At 44.3% G+C, this 19381-nt stretch overlaps 1 protein-coding gene across 2 annotated transcripts in view; it reads left to right on the top strand.

The window, feature by feature from the left end:
• Positions 1 to 15546, top strand: part of SH3TC1 (SH3 domain and tetratricopeptide repeats 1) — a 117470-nt gene extending 101924 nt beyond the window's left edge. Inside the window, exons 15-18 of one of the 2 annotated variants that reach the window (XM_040335368.1) lie at positions 3791 to 3913; positions 8923 to 9073; positions 13575 to 13771; positions 15299 to 15546. In XM_040335368.1, coding sequence (XP_040191302.1) covers positions 3791 to 3913; positions 8923 to 9073; positions 13575 to 13771; positions 15299 to 15532 — 705 coding nt within the window. In that variant the 3' untranslated portion in view covers positions 15533 to 15546. Of the gene's footprint in view, positions 1 to 3790; positions 3914 to 8922; positions 9074 to 13574; positions 13772 to 15298 lie in introns of those variants that run through there. The other variant, XM_040335369.1, reaches the window with a different exon arrangement.
• Positions 15547 to 19381: the final 3835 nt, after the last annotated feature.

Below are 19381 nucleotides of genomic sequence, written 5' to 3'. Positions count from 1 at the left end.
GACCGTTTCCTGTGACGGGTAATTCTGAATTGTAGGGACTGGTTCATTATAATCAGCTGGTGCACTCAGTGTTTTGATGATAAAAGCTGCAGTATCTGTATCCCTTAAGAATAAATTAACCCTTAGGCCCCGTACACACGACCGAACATGTCTGCTGAAACTGGTCCGCGGACCAGTTTCAGCAGACATGTTCGGTCGTGTGTACGGCCGACCGGACAGGTTTCCAGCGGACATTTGTCCAGCCGACCGTTTTGCAGCGGACAAATGTTTCTTAGCATGCTAAGAAACATGTCCGCTGATATCCTGTCCTTCGGACATGTTCGGTCATCTGTACAGACTCACCGTACATGTCCGAGCCGCCGCCATCCCTCGCATGCGTCGAATCACTTTGACGCATGCGTGGAAGCATTGAACTTCCACGGCCGCGCAATTCGCCGCGTCATTGTCGCGGCGACGGCGCGGCCTCATCTCCGCGTATCGTGTACGCGCGGATTTCTGTATGATGGTGTGTACAACCATCATACAGAAATCTCCGGCCGGACATGTCCACTGAAAACGGTCCGGCGGACCGTTTTCAGCGGACTGTCCGGTCGTCTGTACGAGGCCTTAGAGAGTATTTCACCAAAAATACAACTTTTGTCACAGAGGGTGCCTAAATTCTGAATTGTATCTTATAGCAGAGTTGAGAGTTTTAAAAGGGTCTTGGATGTGCATCTTAGTGAACCCAATATACAGGGATATGGGAAAGGATTATCTACATGAACACACACAGGTTGAACTGGATGAACTATTGTCTTTATTCAACCTTACTAACTATGTAACTATATAATAAAGTCTGAGTCCAATCAAATCTGTAGCTTCAGTTATGAGTGGATGGTGAAAGATTAACACACCCATTGGCTTCTTACATCTCACAGGGAATATGTTTCCTGTAGTTCCTTGCTCTTGCCATCTGCTACAATTAGGCTACATTCACACGACAACATGCGTGAGGACAGTTTGTTGCTTTCAGAGGTGGCTAAACTCCTCCTATGGATGCAGCAACACTCTATGCCAGGGGCCTCCAAACCTTCTAAACAAAGGGCCATTTTACTGTCCTTCAGTGGCCTGTGTAGGTAGAAAATGCCCCTTGGGAGTAAACAATGCCCCATCATTGGCATTGGTGGGAAGAATAGTACCCCATTGTTGGTATCAGGCGAAGGAATAGTGTGCCATCATTGGTGTCAGTGGGAGGAATAGTGCCCTATTATTGGTGTCAGTGGAAGTAATAGTGTGCCATCATTGGTGTCAGTGGGAGGAATAGTGCCCCATCATTGGTGTCAGTGGAAGTAATAGTGTGCCATCATTGGTGTCAGTGGGAGGAATAGTGCCCCATCATTGGTGTCAGTGGGAGGAATAGTGCCCCATCATTTGTGTCAGTGGGAGGAATAGTGTCCCATCATTGGTGTCAGTGGGAGGAATAGTACCCCAAGGGCCAGATAGAAGCAAACACAAGGCCACAGTTTGGAGACCACAGCTCTATGCTATGGCCACAACAGACTGGCAGATAAGTTGTGACCAGCACCTGGCATTAAGCTGACCTTGAACATATACTGGTTGCGTCCAGGATCGATATGATTCACATGTTACCACTCAGATGAGCAGCTACAATGAGAAGTGGTGGTGCCAGTGATTTGCAAAGAGTACAAGTCTGACAACCTCTGCTGACTGTTGCTGGTTGCACACAGGCTGAGTTTAGAACCACTGGGGAGAATCTAGTGATTCTTGCCAGCAGCTGTCCCAGCCTAAGGACTCTTAGCTGGATTCAGAACGATTTATGCCGGCATATCAGTAGACTCTGAATCTGCGCCGTCGTAAGTTTAAGTGTATTCTCAAACTCAGATACACTTAAACCTATCTAAGATACGACAGCCTGCGCCGTCGTATCTTAGGGTGCAATATTTAGGCTGGCCGCTAGGTGGCGCTTCCGTTGAGTTCGGCGTAGAATATGTAAATCCCTAGATACGCCAATTCACGAACGTACGTACGCCCGTCGCAGTAAAGATACGCCGTTTACGTAAGGCGTTTTCCGGCGTAAAGTTATTCCATCAAATAGCTGGCCTAGTCAATGTTAAGTATGACCGTCGTTCCCGCGTCGAAATTTGAAAATTTTACGTCGTTTGCGTAAGTCGTCTGTGAATAGGGCTGGACGTAATTTACGTTCACGTCTAAACCAATACGTCCTTGCGGCGTACTTTGGAGCAATGCACACTGGGATATGTACACGGACGGCGCATGCGGCGTTCGTAAAAAACGTCAATCACGTCGGGTCACGAGTAATTTACATAAAACACGCCCCCATCCTCATTTGAATTAGGCGCACTTACGCCGGCCACATTTACGCTACGCCACCGCAAGTTAGGAGGCAAGTACTTTGTGAATACAGTACTTGCCTCTCTGACTTAAGGCGGCGCAGCGTAAATACGATACGCTACGCCGCCTTAAAGATGCGGCGCCCTACTTGAATCTGGCCATATGGCCTGAAATATAAATAAAGGAATAATGGCAAGTTTTATGTTGTGCAAGACCCCCTGTCAGCAGGTAACTGTATGGATCATGAATAGTGTTGCTCACGAATATTCGTATTGCGAATATTCGGCTCGAATATGGCATATTCGCGAATATCTCGAATTTCGCGGTCAATATTCGCTATTCCGAATATTCAGATTTTTTCAATTTTATTTTTAGAACAGATCACATCCTAGTGATCTCCATCGATGTCTAAAAGCATTGCTGGTATGATTAGAGACCTTGGGCCGAGTAGCTGAAGCGATCATTTTATATTGCCGAATATTCGCAATGCGAATATTCGGCAATAGGAATATTGCTCGATTATTTTCTCCGCCCTTCTTTTGCATCAGAGCCAATCAGAGTGCTCCTACCGCAGTTGTCGAAATTCCGCAATCAATTTCGCATTCGCATTTTGCGCAATTTCAATAAAATATCACGAATATTCTGAGCCAATCAGAGGGCTCCTACCGCAGTTGTCGAAATTCCGCAATAAATATCGCATTTGCATTTTGCGAAATTTCGATAAAATATCACGAATATTCTGAGCCAATCAGAGGGCTCCTACCGCAGTTGTCGAAATTCCGCAATCAATTTCGCATTCGCATTTTGCGAAATTTCGATAAAATATCACGAATATTCTGAGCCAGAGGGCTCCTACCGCAGTTGTCGAAATTCCGCAATAAATATCGCATTCGCATTTTGCGAAATTTCGATAAAATATCACGAATATTCTGAGCCAATCAGAGTGCTCCTACCGCTGTTGTCGAAATTTCGCAATTATTTTCGCATTCGCAATAGCGAAATTTCGCAAACATTTCATTTCGATAAAATATCACGAATATTCGAATTTAGCGAATATTTCTCGAATATTCGGCTATATATTCGTGATATATCGCGAAATCGAATATGGCGTATTCTGCTCAACACTAATCATGAAGACTAAAATCTGAATGAGCTATTGGAGGCTGTATGATTTATATGAAGAACTATTACAATTATTGGCTGAGAGCCTGCAGAGGAGTTCATTGCTGTATGCTACTCTAGGTATAGTTCGGTCTTGTGCTGCCCCATTAACGTGTGCTTGTGGCTTATAAGAAACATTTACATATTAGAATCTATCAAAATGGAAATTTGCGTGACATTGCCAATTCTGGATGACTAATGATTAAATAAAGAGAACCTGTTTATGGCTTCTTTATCCATGTACATATTTTTGAACGTGGCACTGTTTTCCTCCCAGGTAGCTCAGAATGTAGCGCTGTGTACTGGAGACCCAGAGCTAGGAATGGCCCTGTATGAAGCTTGTGGAGATATATTCTTCAATGGGACCAGTGACAGAGACAAGGCAGTGACCTTTTACCGGGTAGAGTATGAATTCAACTTTATTCCCTAGTAAACATTCTTGAAAATGTTTTTAAAGCTTGTATATGCAGAGCTGCCAGTGCATACTCAAGGGTCAAATGGTGGTGCTGTGAAGCTGGTGAGAGGGGGGGTGGGAGCAAACAAAATGAATATATGCTGCAATGAATGTGGAACCTTTCTTTATCAAAAAACTGAAGTGTGCTGCAACCTATTGCTAAGATTAATATACTGTATATACAGGGCTGAACAAGCGTGGGCAGAAGGGACAGTTACCCTGGGCACTGTGGGGTACCATGAGGTGATTGGGGGGAGGGGATTTGTGATAAGAGGGGGAATTTGTGGAGGTGTGCTAGGAGTGGTAATTTGGGGGGATTTGTATTGGGAGGGGAAAGGGATTTGTGCTAGGAGTGGTAATTTGGGGGGATTTGTATTGGGAGGGGAAAGGGATTTGTGCTAGGAGGGGAGATTTGGGGGGATTTGTATTGGGAGGGGGAACAGGATTTGTGCTAGGAGGGGAGATTTGTGCTAGAAAAGGTGATATGTTAGAGGGGGGGAAGGGATTTGTGCTAGGAAGGGAAATGGGGGGGGGGGATTTGTGCTAGGATGGGGAATGGGAGAAGGGAAATTTGTGCTGAGAGAGTGGATTTTGAGTGTGGGGGAGAGGATTTGTGCTCAGAGGGGAAATTTGAGGGATAGAGGATTTGTGCTAGGATGGGGAATGGGAGAAGGGGAATTTGTGCTGAGAGGGTGGATTTTGAGTGTGGGGGAGAGGATTTTGAGGGATAGAGGATTTGTGCTAGGATGGGTAGATTTTTTTGGGGGGAGGGGGGTTTGTGCTGGGGGCATATGGGGAGAAGAAGCTGGGGGGGGCAAAGATTTTTGCTGGGTAGGGGGTGGGTTTGTACTGGGAGGAGGGGAATGTATGCTTAATGGGTAAGCATGCAAATTAGTGCTCAATTTTTCCTTTTTTTTTACGTGGGGATTTTTCCTGACGCATAGGGGAAGATTTACTAACACTGGTGCACTCAGTATCTGGTGTGGCTGTGCATGGTAGCCAATCAGCTTCTAACTTCTGCTTGTTCAATTAAGCTTTGGCAATACAACCTGGAAGCTGATTGGTTTCTATGAAGAGTTGCCCCAGATCTTGCACTCTCCATTTTTAGTAAATAACACCTTTAATGCTCATAAATCATGGGGGGCACACAATTTGGCCTCTAAATGACCGTGGGGTAGATTTAGAGAGCAATTACGCCGGCGTATACATAGATACGCCGCGTAATTGCTAAGTTGCGCCGGCGTATCTACTTTCTGTATTCAGAAAGCTCGATACGCCGACTGTAGCCTAAGATACGACTGGCATAAGTCTCTTACGCCGTCGTATGTTAGGGTGTATTCTGAAGCTGGCCGTTAGGTGGCGCTCCCGTAGTTGTCAGCGTAGAGTATGCAAATTGCCGATTCACAAACGTACGTGCGGCCGGCGGTCGTTTTTTACGCCGTTTGCGTACGTCGTTTTCGGCGTAAGGCTGCTCTTGCTATTAGAAGGCGCAGCCAATGTTAAGTATGGACGTCGTTCCCACGTCGCGATTTGAAAATTTTACGTCGTTTGCTTAAGTCGTCCGTAAATGGCGTTGGACGCCATTTACGTTCACGTCGAAACCAATGACGTCCTTGCGGCGTCATTTACCGCAATGCACGTCGCGAAATTTTAGGGACGGCGCATGTGCAGTACGTTCGGCGCGGGAACGTGCCTAATTTAAATGATCCACGCCCCCTACGGGATCATTTGAATTACGCGCGCTTACGCCAGCCCCTTTTACGCTACGCCGCCGCAACTTTACAGGCAAGTGCTTTGTGAATCAAGCACTTGCCCGTAAAACTTGCGGCCGCGTAACGTAAATGTCATACGTTACGCCGCCGCAGTTTTGCGCGCCCCTACCTGAAACCACTCCCTTGTCTCTGCACTGTGTATATACAGTATATGCACAATATTGTCAAAAGCAAATTGTGATGAGGTTGGAATCTCAGAGGGCCCAGTTTGACGGCTATTTTCCCAATATTTATCATTGGCTGTGCTCACATTCAGATAGGCTTTGTTATGATGTCAGGAGTCTGGGAACTGTTATGCTGTTTTGTTTGTAAAAATAACCAAAAATATTTTTTTTACTAGTTAGTGGGGCAAATTGAATTTTTTTCCCCCGACTGTCGTGACAATAAATTTTGATGGACCAGAATAGAACGTTTTTCTCAAACACTAATTCCAAAGAGCATGCAGTTTTTATTTGGGAAAATCCATTCATTCCGAAATCAAATGTTAAAAGCAAACAAAATTTTGAAGTATTTTCGAACATTTGTCAAGTCATCAAATATACTGAGAGGGCCAGATCCACGTAGGAGATACGACGGCGTATCTCCAGATACGCCGTCGTATCTCTGAGTCTGAGGCGTCGTATCTTGGCGCCTGATTCAAAGAATCAGATACGCCAGAATTTTGCTAAGATACGTCCAGCGTAAGTCGCCTACGCCGTGGTATCTTAACTGCATATTTACGCTGGCTGCTAGGGGCGTGTATGCTGATTTACGCCTAGACTATGTAAATCAGCTAGATACGGCTATTCACGAACATACGCCCGGCCGTTGCAGTACAGATACGTCGTTTACGTAAGGCTTTTTCCGGCGTAAAGTTACCCCTGCTATATGAGGCGCAGCCAATGTTAAGTATGGACGTCGGGCCAGCGTCAAATTTTCCGTTGATTACGTTGTTTGCGTAAGTCGTTCGCGAATAGGGCTGTGCGTCATTTACGTTCACATCGAAAGCATTGGCTTTTTGCGGGTTAATTTGGATCATGCGCACTGGGATACTTTCACGGACGGTGCATGCGCCGTTCGTAAAAAGCGTCATTTACGTGGGGTCACAATACATTACCATAAAACACGCCCACATGTTCCATATTTGAATTAGGCGGGCTTACGCCGGCCTATTTACGCTACGCCGCCGCACCTTTGCTTTGAGAATACTGCACTTGCCTGTCAAAGTAGCGGCGGCATAGCGTAACTACGATACGCTATGCCTGCTTAAAATGACGCCGTTCTACGTGGATCTGGCCCAATGTTTATACTAAGGCTTGTACGGAAATCTACTAGTGTATGGCCAGATTTAGTATCAGTGTAGTGCTTGAGAAGTGAAAGCAAAAGTGTTGCCATGTTCCTCTCTACCCCACGCCTAAAGCATTTACTTAAAGTGGAGTTCCACCCATAAATATAACATTACATCAGTAGTTTTAAAAAAATGTCATTAGTCCTTTAAGAATTTTTTTTTTTTTTTAGATGCCTTCAAAGTGTTGTTGCTATGCAGAATAGTTAATCTTCCCACTTCCTGCACCTAGGTGCTTAATGCTTCCTAACCTACACCGCACAGACTCCTGGGAATGTAGTGGGTGTAACTTTCCAGGAGTCTGTGCACTCCCCAGTCTCGAAGAATCATGTGACTTGGACAGTACAGGTGCTGAAACCTGATCTGAAACCCATTACACTGCTTGTGCAGCACTGAGCATGTGCGAGATCTGCAAGGCTGAAATCCAGGAAGTCATACAGTCTGGCTTCATGATGCCCACACTTAAGATGGCCCCAGTCAATTTCTATTTTATAAAGTGTCTAAATGCTGTAACAACCTAACAAAACGGACATTAGTTTACAGACTAACTTTACTAGAATACATTAAGCTTGTGTATTACAGGGGTATTTATATTTAAAAAGTGAAATTGTGGCCGGAATTCCGCTTTAACTTTTAACTATCACCCCAAACCCAAACAAGCTAACACTTACCTGACTGAATGCTATACTAATCTCCAATACTAGGACACGCATTTAGCAAAATACTCACCTTCATCCTGCACCAGGAACCTCTGCACTAAAACACAACAGTCCTGGCATATTTTCCGCCCAACACCTAATGATCTGGGACTGAAAATAAGGACTGAAAAATTTAATCACTTGCCAACCGCCATATGTCAGCAGAATGGCTTGGCTGGGCAAAGCAACGTACCCATACATTGCTTTGAAAAGCCCGACGTGTGGGCGTGCGCACGCCCGCCGTGAGCTCCGTGACTGTGGAACGATGTGAATAGCGACCAAGTGGATGATTTATTGCATGATCACAACACAGGAGAGTGCAAAGTTTCGGAGTCACGTAGGACCCCTTTGCCAAGCATGTGACGAAGGAGTCCTACGTGACTCCGAAAGGTTGCACTCTCCTGTGTTGTGATCATGCAATAAATCATTCGTTTGGACGCTATTCACGTCGTTCCATGGTGTGCTGGCATATACAGGTGTATCTACATTGTGACTTGAACCAGTTTCCAGCTGGTTGTTGCTGCAGCACCCTAATTTGAGAGCTCATCAAGGAATGTGTGCGATGGGAATATGAAGTATGACTCTGTGACCGTGGGACCCGCAGACTCGATGTCCGCTGGTGTCCCGTGATCGTTTCACGGAGCTGCAGAACAGGGGGATGCCTATGTAAACAAGGCATTTCCCTGTTCTGCCTAGTGACAGGACACTGATCTACTGCTCCCTGTCATCGGGAGCAGTGATCATTGTCGTGTCACTGGTATCCCAGCCCCCTCACGGTTAGAATCACTTCCTAGGACACACTTGACTCTTCCTCGCCCCCTAGTGGTTATCCCCTTCCCCGCAGTGTCATTTAAAAAAAAAAATGCAGAGGTGATCAAATACCACATAAAGAAAGCTCTATTTGTGGGAAAAAAAGGCAGTCAAATTTGCCAAATTTGCCGCGTCGCACGACAATCGTCAGTTAAAGTGACGCAGTGCCGAATCGCAAAAAATGGCCCGGTGATTGGGCAGCCAAATCCTCTGGGACTAAAGTGGTTAACAGTGCTTTTTTTTTTTTATATTAAGATATGATGGGTCTGAGTTTACATTTTGCACAAAAGGTCTGTGTTTTTCGAAATATATTTTGCTTTGTGCCATATGTGTTTTTAACTATTTGTTCAGGATCGCGCCCTTCCGCTTGCTGTGAAGACGGGGAATGAGAAAGCTGAACTTGAGCTCTGTAATAAACTCACCGGCTTATTGATGAGCATTAAGGAATATGAAGAAGCGCTGGACTATGCCAAAACAACGTTAGCACTGAGTGTGAATTTAGGTAAATACTTGACCTGTATTCTTTAACAAAATAGAGCAAGTACACTGTGAAGATAACATGCACCCATATTTAAACTTTTAGTTCCAAGAAAGTACTTAAAATGTATTATCCCAAACATTTTTGAAACAATTTCATAGAGGGTTACAACATATGTGACAAATTAGTTAAAGGGGTGGTTCCCCCTAAAACACATTGCTAACAATAGATTCGTAAGACCCGTTACACTGCGGGTAGGCTGGCTTTTTTTTTTTTTTTTTTTAGTACATACCGAGATCTCCCCGTCTCGTCCCTTGTCGGTGGGCGTTCCTAGTTGATTGACGTTCCTCGGACGGGCGCGTATGTGACGTCACGACTTTCCGAAAGAAGCCGAACGTCGCTGCGCATGCGCCGTATAGAGCCGACTCTATACGGCGCCTGCGCAGCGACGTTCGGCTTCTGTCGGAAAGTCGTGACGTCACGTATGCGCCCGTCCGAGGAACGTCAATCAAATAGGAACGCCCACCGCCAAGGGACAAGACGCCGAGATCTCGGTATGTACGAAAAAAAAAAAAAAAGCCAGCCTACCCGCAGTGTAACGGGTCTTACGAATCTATTGTTAGAAATGTGTTTTAGGGGGAACCACCGCTTTAAAGTGTAAGTAACCCCCCCCCCCCAGGGCCGTTCGAAGACATTTGGGGGCCCCAAGCAAAAAAAAAATAATTACATTTTGAGTTGAGAAGCGCGGGGGGGGTTGTCTTACCTCTATCCTTCGTCCCGCCTCACACGCACATGCCGGCATATGTTGGTGTCCGCACAGGGGCCCCAGCAGGGAGGGCCCTTGCCGCATCGCTGCGTCCTCCTGCAGTCCGGTCGGACTGAGAGGAAGTGAACACTCCGTGTGTGCACTTCCTGTTAGTCCAGCCGGGAACAGGAACCTGATTCTCCTGTACCGCGCGGTTATGGTACACGGCCGACCAAACTGCAGGAGGACGCAGCGGTGCGGCAAGGGCCCTCGTTGCTGGGGCCCCTGGCCAGCTTGGGGGCCCCAGGCAAATGCCTGCCGGGTTCCGACGGGCCTGCCCCCCCCTATCGTTTTCAGCCAAGGAAGCTGCCATCTTTGCCTCTGTTTAATCTACAACTGCCATGATGCTGCACATGTGATCAGTTATGACACCAGCCATTGGATGGTTTGACAGTTTGGGGTTGAGAGCACAACCAATGGGAGTGTTACATTTCCAGCACGTTCCGAAAATGAAACTGTTTTATGGATGGGTTTTTCTTCCGCTTTAAGATTCTTAATTACGGCACTTTATATTGAGGTGTTATGCCCGCAATAAAATTCAAAATGAAATACTGCAACATCGTAATGAAGGAGTGGAGTTACATAAGACAAATACCTTTTGGAGTAACTATCTTCAGGGCTGTGCTGGACCCACCTACTTTGGTGGTTGCCAGGATGCTGGCGACAGGGCGACATAGCATCATTAGTTGTTAGGATACTGGCGGCCTGGGCTGTACAGTTGTCAGTGGTTGCTAAGATGCAGGTGGCTGCCTGCACTGTAACAACCAATGACACTAAACAGCCAAGGGCCTGAAAATACACAAGGCTGACCATACACTGAGGATAGAGTGTCTATTAATCAATATTCAATGACGTCCCTCCACTGTGCCTCCACAATCCATCTATTATTGGCCTCATGGGTAAGAAGGCTCTGACTATGCAGAATGCTGTCAAATTGGGATGGTTGTGATAGCCCTGTCAGAGTAGCAATAAATTCATATACAAGTTTCCAGTGTGGCTATTAAATTGTTGCAAACAACATTGCATGATGGTGCGGTGGAATTATTAAAAGTGTCAGCTGCTGACTGTTTTAACGAGGTCTTACTTTAAAGCAGAAATAGTCAGAAATACTCACTTATTCCCCAACAGTCTAACGCCCACAAGGCCCTTCACTGCACCTTCACACCAGCTTCTTCTGGATGCCGGTCTTTAGCTGTCTTGATCGGTCGGTGCGAGATGAAGTCACTCCCATGCATGTGCAGGAGTCATTCATTCCAGCACAGTGCCAGAAATTTAAATGCCATTGCAAATGCCCAGCTCCATCTACATTCGGACAGTGTAGGGTCCCATACAGACAGGTAAGGCCTCGTACACACGACCGAGGAACTCGACGGGCGAAACACATCGTTTTCCTCGTCGAGTTCCTTGTTAGGCTTGTCGAGGAACTCGACAAGCTTGCTTTGCGTACACACTGTCAAGCCAAAATCTCCTTGTTCTCAAACGCGGTGACATACATAGCAGGGGAAGTTTGATTCCACTGGCTAAACTCTTGGGGCTGCTTTTGCTAATCTCATGTGTTTGCGTGTTAAATAAAAGTTTGGTAAGAGACGATTTGCACTTTTCAGTCTGTTACAGCTTTAAAAATGTGTTCTCTCCATTACAAATGCTACTTTTACTCCCGTCTCATACTTTATTCTGAGCAAGCGCGGGTTTCTTAGCATACAGACTTTCGAGTTTCTCGTCGAAAACCAGCCCGTCGAGGAACTCGACGAGCCAATTTGAGACTCCCGTCGAGGAAATAGAGAACTTGCTCTCTTTTTGTCTCGTCGAGTTTCTCGACAGTTTCCTCGACAAAAATGTACACACGACCGGTTTCCTCGGCAAAAAAATATCTCCCAGCAAGGTTCTTGCTGGTTTTTGCCGAGAAACTCGGTCGTGTGTACGAGGCCTAAGTGTATTTTATTGCAGAAGAGACATTACATGTCTGTACTACACAAAATATATTAGTTCACTTCTGGTGGTGAGACCCATGTTTTATAGACCAGTATTGAAAGGAGGTTACAGTAGTTTATAGTTTTAAAAAAAACGAAGTCTTACCTAAAAATGATATCAATAAATATTTTAGTGATTTGAAACAATTGTTTGCATTGTCTAGAAAACATTTCTCCACAATTACGAGTTTTGGTCATTTGTGTAGCTATGTGAAATGGTACTTAACATGTTGAAGCAAAATTAAAGTCCATCAATAGAAATTTGCTGGGAGTTATCGGTAGTTTTTTTGCAAAATCTCTTTTCCAAAAAACTTCCTCCAACGTTGATAGCAATTTTCTTGCACTTTGTAGCAAGAGCTCACCCACACCTGGTGGAATTTACAGAAGCTCCACTTTAGGAATATTTTCTAATCATTTGTGGGGTTGTTTTTGACTGCAACAACGAGAAAATTTAAAGGCATCAGATGGAAAATTCTTCTTAAACTAATACATTTCGAATAGAGCATGTCGTTTTTCTTTGGGAAAATCCATTTATTGCAAAATTTAATGTTGAATGCAAAAATACTTTGAAGTACTTTCAAATGACATTCGTCAAGTCAACGAATGTACTGGGAATTTATGAAGGAATTTCTGATTGAACGTTCATTCGAAAATTTACTTGTGTAAATGAAAACACACGAAAACACATGAAAACACATGCCCATTATTATTTTTTAATTCTTAGTTTAATTCGAAAATAACCTTTTCATGTGACATGTCAAAAATATTATTTCATAAAAATTTAACAAATTACAGAATAAATTTAAAAGATTGAATTGGCACTTTTCATGTGTAGTAACACGATATTTATATATTTTTCACACAAGATTTTCACAACTGTTTTTCTAATTTTAATTATTCTTTCTTAAAAACAAACTCTGACAAATAACTTTTGGAAGATAATATTGCCAAAATGCCTCACATCTGTATCATAACCAATAATAAAGTTATTAGTATGCCAATTAAAGCGGAGGTTCACCCTAAAAAACATCTATTTACCATTACATCCAGCATACTTCGGATATGTAACGTATGCTGGACTTTTTTTTTTCCGGGGCACATACCGTTTAAAAGTTCTGTTTCACTCAGTTCGGGTTCTCTCTGCCGCAGGGAATAGGCATTCCTAGACAGCGGTGTAGATGATCGATGTGCTGTTATGGCGCGTCACGCTTTCCGAAAATATCCGAGCTGGACTCGGCTCTGTACGGCGCCTGCCGTGTAGAGCCGACTGCGCAGGCGCCGTACAGAGCCGAGTCCAGCTTGGATATTTTCGTAAAGCGTGACGCGCCATAACAGCACATCAATCATCTACACCGCTGCCTAGGAACGCCTATTCCCCCGCAGCAGAGAGAACCCGGAAGTCGGATGAAAAATAACTTTTAAACGGTATGTGCCCCGAAAAAAAGTCCAGCATACTTTACATATCCGAAGTATGCTGGATGTAATTGTATATAATTCTTTTAGGGTGAACCCCCGCTTTAATACATTATGATCTGAAATTGAAAAATTACTGTGGAGCTTAACTGGTTAAAATTAGTTGACACTAAGCAAATAAGCAAATATCACAGCATATTTTAATAAAATTCAGGGTCATTGGATTATAAACAATTTTTTACCTTTCTTTGGATAAACTGTTATTTTACATCCCATCACCATGACGGATATATGTTTTTTTCCAATCTAATCAGCTGACTAACAATCTGTGTTTTAGGGAATCCGCTGAATGAGCGAGTAGCTTATCACAGACTAGCTAAAATCTATAGTCATCTGAATCAGTGTGAACTGGCTGAACATTTCTACCTGAAGGCCCTGTCCCTCTGCTCTTCCCCTCTGGAGCTGGAGGAAGAAGCCATCTACTACATGAAGGTCTACCTCATCCTGGGAGATATCATATTCTATCACCTTAAGGTAAGGAGGAAACACATCAAAACCAAACCTAATAATGTGAACCTGAATATAGCATATGGCTGGCACAATCCAGTTTAATTTTCTGATTCAAAGCTCAATATAATGTATACACTCGAGTATTAGCCAAGTTTTTCAGCCCTTTTTTTAGGGCTGAAAATATACCTCTCGGCTGATACTCGAGTTAGTGTACCTGAAGGGCCACGAGCGTCCATTGTTTAAAAGTCGCGGCTTCCCCCTGGTCCCTTCCGTGATAGGCGTTTCCCAGCAGACACTGTGTTCAGTGTTCCGCTAATCACAGACGTCTTTTCATCGGGCAAGAGAACGTCCGTGATAGGCGGAACACTGAACACAGTGTCTGCTGGGAAACTGAGTCCGAGGATGAGAAGATGTCCGTGATAGGCTGCTGGGAAACCCCTATCATGGAACGGGACCAGGAGGAGACCACGACTTTTAAACAATGAATGAACACCCGCAGCCTGTAAAAATTTCAGGTACACTGACTGGGGCACAGGGAGGCTGCAATGGGCACAGTGAGGTGGCGATTGGGCACAGGGAGATGACAATGGGCACAGTGAGGTTGGGCACAGTGAGATGGCAATGGGCACAGTGAGGTTGGGCACAGTGAGGCTGCAATGGGCACAGTGAAGCGTGCAAATGGGCATTGTTTACCCTCTTTTCCACTTACAGTGGCTGCTGCATTCTCACCCTAGGCTTATACTCGAGTCAATACGTTTTCCCATTTCTTTGGGGTAAAATTAGGTACCTCGGCTAATACTCGGGTCGGCTTATACTTGAGTATATACAGTACTTTAATGTGTATTTAGGCAAACAGAAGATTGAAATTTGAAAAAAGAAAAAAATGTGCACATACCGTATTTATCGGCGTATATCGCGCACTATTTTACCCTTAAAATAAGGGGAAAATCGTGGGTGCGCGATATACACCGATAGCCGCTTCCCACGCTCAGTTTGAAATCCTGCGCCGACATATACCGAGTGCAGTACACTCGGGTACATTCGGCCAGGCTCGGCTTCGCTCGTGCTCACGCATAAACGTCACAGAGCGTGAGCGCGAGCTAAGCCGAGCCTTGCCGAATGTACCCGAGTGTACTGCACTCGGTATATGTCGGCGGAGGCGTTCGAACTGAGCGCGGGAAGCGGGGACTCGACGTGAGGCGTGCGCTGGAGAAGCCGGAAGGACACCATCGAGGCCGCAGCCGGACGCCGGACCGGACGATGGATGCTGGGAAGACACCAAAACTGTAAGTAATAAAATCATATAACATTTTTTTTTACAGGAATTTCGGGGGCAACTTTAGGGGTGCGCGGTATACGCGGGAGCGCGTTATACCGCGATAAATATGGTAACTTGATGTTTGAAGTCAATATAGGATGGCTTTGCTGCACTTCACTGCATACTTAAGTATTAGGACCAGAAAGTTCATGGATATTTTCATGGGTTGGGGCTGTGACCCAGGGTAGGTAGGGTGAAACAGCTTTTCATGTAATGTTCTCCTTGCATTTCAGGATCCATACGATGCAGCAGGATACTATCATCTTGCACTGGCGGCCGCAATGGATTTAGGCAACAAGAAGTCTCAGCTGAAGATTTACACCCAGCTTGCTGTTATCTACCATAATTTCCTGGTAGACAGAGAAAAATCCCTCTACTTTTATCAGAAGGCCCGGACCTTTGCCACAGATCTGAATGTACGAAGGATCAACCTTGCTCCTGCACAGTATTATCAGAATCCTCCATAAGGGTTATTAAATGGGAAAAAGGACAAACAAAGTGCCTTATTTAATATCCATATGTAAAATAAATGATGTGCAGATATCAGTTAACCAGTTAAAAATCAGTTTACAACAGCCTACACTGTAGATGAAAGAAAGCTGATTTGTGATTGGTTGGTGTGGGCTAATGCACTTTGCACATTAGTGCTCACTTCAATTAGATGCGGCCCCTTTTCAGCCAACATCTTTCCACCAGGCTCCTTCAATTTCTCCTTCAAAGTATGTTGGGCGGGAAGCAGCTGCCTTGAATGGCCAGCATTAGAGACACATCAGAAAGTAGTGGGAGGTCTCAAAGCAGGAGAGTACAGTGGAACCTCGGATTGCGAGTAATGCAGTTAACGAGCGTTTCGCAATACGAGCACTGTATTTAAAAAAAAACATGACATGAGTGTTGTTTCGCAAAACGAGCAGGATTCAAGCCAAAGTGGTGTGCGATACCACGTTTGGCCTGAGGTGGGGGGGTGCCAGAGCCGAGCAGAGCCGATCATTCGGAGCCGTTCGGAGATGCTTCGGAAAATCTCTGAAATACTCCGTTCCCGAGCCTTTCCAAGGTTTTCCGAGTTCAGCCGAGGTGTCTTTGGCCCTTTTCCCAGTGTTAATGAGGCTCTCCGGCGTCCCCCACCTCTGGCCGCATGCTGTATTGCATGCCATAGAAGTCAATGCGGAACAAATTATTTTCGTTTCCATTGACTTCAAAGAGGAAACTCGCTTTGATATGTGAGTACTTTCGATTACGAGCATTCTCCTGGAACGGATTATGCTCATAATCCAAGATTCCATTGTATCACCATTTAGACTGTTGTCACCAGAACAGGTTTAACCATTGAAAGATTTTTCCTAACCTCCCGATCCTGTGACAACTCTAACATTTTGGATTTGGAGTCACTGTTTTGGTGACAAAGGTCATCAGGACAAGTAGAAAGGGTGAATTGAATACCTAATAAGGACACAAGCAGCAATCATAACCAGATAGGGGTTTAACCCTTCTCTACTCTACCCCAAAAATGACTGTATTATGACCACTAGATGGAGCTCACGATCAGAGGAAATAAACATATTAGACACATTAATGGGGATTATTCACAAAGTAAGTTTTTTTGGAAATATACACCTATGCTGTATATACCATAGTTCCATAAACATCAAATATTTGATGTGTAGTGCAGTATTGAATATTTTAAAGTGGTTCTGAGGGCAGACATTTTTTGTTACCTTAATGCATTCTATGCATAATTTCAAAATCTTCCTGTGTGTTTGCCTCCCCCCTCTCCCTAAACATTTACCTGACAATCTTGATCCAGCGCTGTCCCCACTGTCAGCCCCTGTCTGCTCTATTTGGCTGAGAGCAGCAGGCCAATGGCTTCTGCTGCTGTTAGTCAAATCTAGTTGGAAGGTAGCGGGGAATCCGAAATTGAGCCTGCAAGTCTGCCCCCATAGCAAATGGTCTGACACAGAAGAGGAGGAGCAGAGTGCACTGATGAGGGACCCCAAGAAGAGGAGGTTCGGGCCACTCTGTGAAATACTATTGCAATGAGCAGGTAAGTATAACATGCTTGGTATTTTAATAAAAAAAGAAAAAGGCCTTTAAATACACATTTTCTGGTCATTAGCAACTCTTATGCCGCGTATACACGATCGTTTTTCGGCATGAAAAGAACGTAGGGCCAGATTCATAAAGAATCGCGGCAGCGTAACATATCGTCTTTATGTTACACCGCCGCAAGTTTTCAGCGCAAGTGCCTGATTCACCAAGCACTTGCGTGTAAACTAAGGGCGGTGTAACGTAAAGCCGTCTGGCGCAAGCCCGCCTAATTCAAATGGGGCGTGTACCATTTAAATTAAGCGCGCTCCCGCGCCGAACGTTCTGCTCATACTCCATGCGAAAATTTCCCACTGTGCTTTGCGCAAAATGACGTCGCCCCGACGTAATGTTTTGAACGGCGACGTGCGTTACGTCGTTTCGTATTCCTGGACGTCTTACTCAAAAAAAAAAAAATTGAAATTTGACGCGGGAACGACAGCCATACTTTAACATGGCTGGTCTAAAAGTAAGCCATGAAAAAGCAGGCTTATCTTTGCGACGGGAAAAACCGACTAGCGACGACGTAACAAACGCGCATACCTTCGTGGATCGCCGTAAATGCTAATTTGCATACCCAACGCTGGAAAACGACGCAAACTCCACCCAGCGGCGGCCGAAGTATTGCATCCTAAGATCCGAAGGCGTATGCCTGTCGGATCTTAGCCAAATGCCGTCGTATCTTGTTTGTGAATTACAAATAAAGATACGACGCGGCAAATTTGAAAGTACGCCGGAGTATCAGCAGATACTCCGGCGTACTTCTTCTGTGAATCTGGCCCGTAGTTTTTAAAAAATATAATTTACATTGTTGGCTTCACATAATTTTTGGGGTTCTGAAAAACGACAAAAACAAATTCGAACATGCTGCATTTTTTAACGACGTTTTAAATTATGTTGTTTTTCGGGTTGTAAAAAATTATCGTGTGTGGGCTAAAACGACGTGAAAAACCTGTGCATGCTCAGAAGCAAGTTATGAGACGGGAGCGCTCGTTCTGGTAAAACTACCGTTCGTAATGGAGTAAGCACATTCATCACGCTGTAACAGACAGAAAAGCGCGAATCGTCTTTTACTAACACAAAATCAGCTAAAGCAGCCCCAAGGGTGGCGTCATCCGCATGGAACTTCCTTTTTATAGTGCCGTCGTACGTGTTGTACGTCACCGCGCTTTGCTAGAGCATTTTTTTAAAACGACCGTGTGTGGGCAACGTCGTTTTAATGATGAAGTTGATAAAAACAACGTTTTTTCTACATGGGGAAAAACGACGTTTTTTTACATGACGAAAATCGATCGTGTGTACGCGGCATTAGTTTTTGTTTGAGGTTTAATGGCCCTTTAATTGCTGTCATCGGTTCTAAAATTGGTTGTTTGGTGTGGATTACTGCACATCATTGATCATTACATATACTTTATCTAAATAAGCCTTTATGTCTTATAACTTACAGTGTGAACATTTTATTTTATATTGCACATTTTTTAAATGAATATTTTATCTTGTATATTTACAGTATCTACTGACCTCTAATTACACGGTATAAAACAAAAATGATGTTCTCGAAAAAAAATACATTTATTACAGGACAAATCATTTGTTGAAGCTACCTGTTTGCAATCAAAATGAACATTTCCAATTGTTTTGAAAAAGTTTACAAGCTTAGAAACTGATATTTTTTATATCATTTTATTAATCTTTTTAAATGTTATATTTTAGAAAAAATAAAAGTACACCCATTCTTTAAATTAAACACTGCATGTACAGTATGCTTGTTTTCATTCTGCCATAATGGTGGATGCTGTACCGAGTAGTATTTGCAGGGCCCTATGTGTTCAGGGACAGAAATTCTGAAATTGAGGCATTCATCCCTGAATAGATATGACCCTAAATGTGAGTACTCCTCAGTACAGCTTCCAGCACCATCCAGTGATCATGTTTTGCAGCCTGTCATAGATTTTATAAGACTGCAGTCAGCCATTCTGTTCGCTGCACCTGTGCATGAAACCTTACATGCCTTAGCCCTCGTTCACACTGAACACGGGTTTGAAATTATTTCAAACCGGCATTTCAGTGCAAGTTTGGGGGCAATTTGAAAGACATCTGTGTGGGTTCATGCACAGATGTCTATTGAAATCGCCCTTAAGTCACCAAAAGTACAGAAACTACTTTTGGAAACAGTGCGGCGCTGCAAAGTCGGCGTCACATCAATTGGGACAGTGGCGTTTCCGGCAATAGGCTGT

The sequence above is a fragment of the Rana temporaria genome, chromosome 1 (assembly GCF_905171775.1).
Source record: "Rana temporaria chromosome 1, aRanTem1.1, whole genome shotgun sequence".
Lineage (NCBI taxonomy): Eukaryota > Metazoa > Chordata > Amphibia > Anura > Ranidae > Rana > Rana temporaria.
The sequence above is the reverse complement of the archived record's forward strand: the minus strand, read 5'-3'. Positions and strand labels throughout refer to the sequence as shown.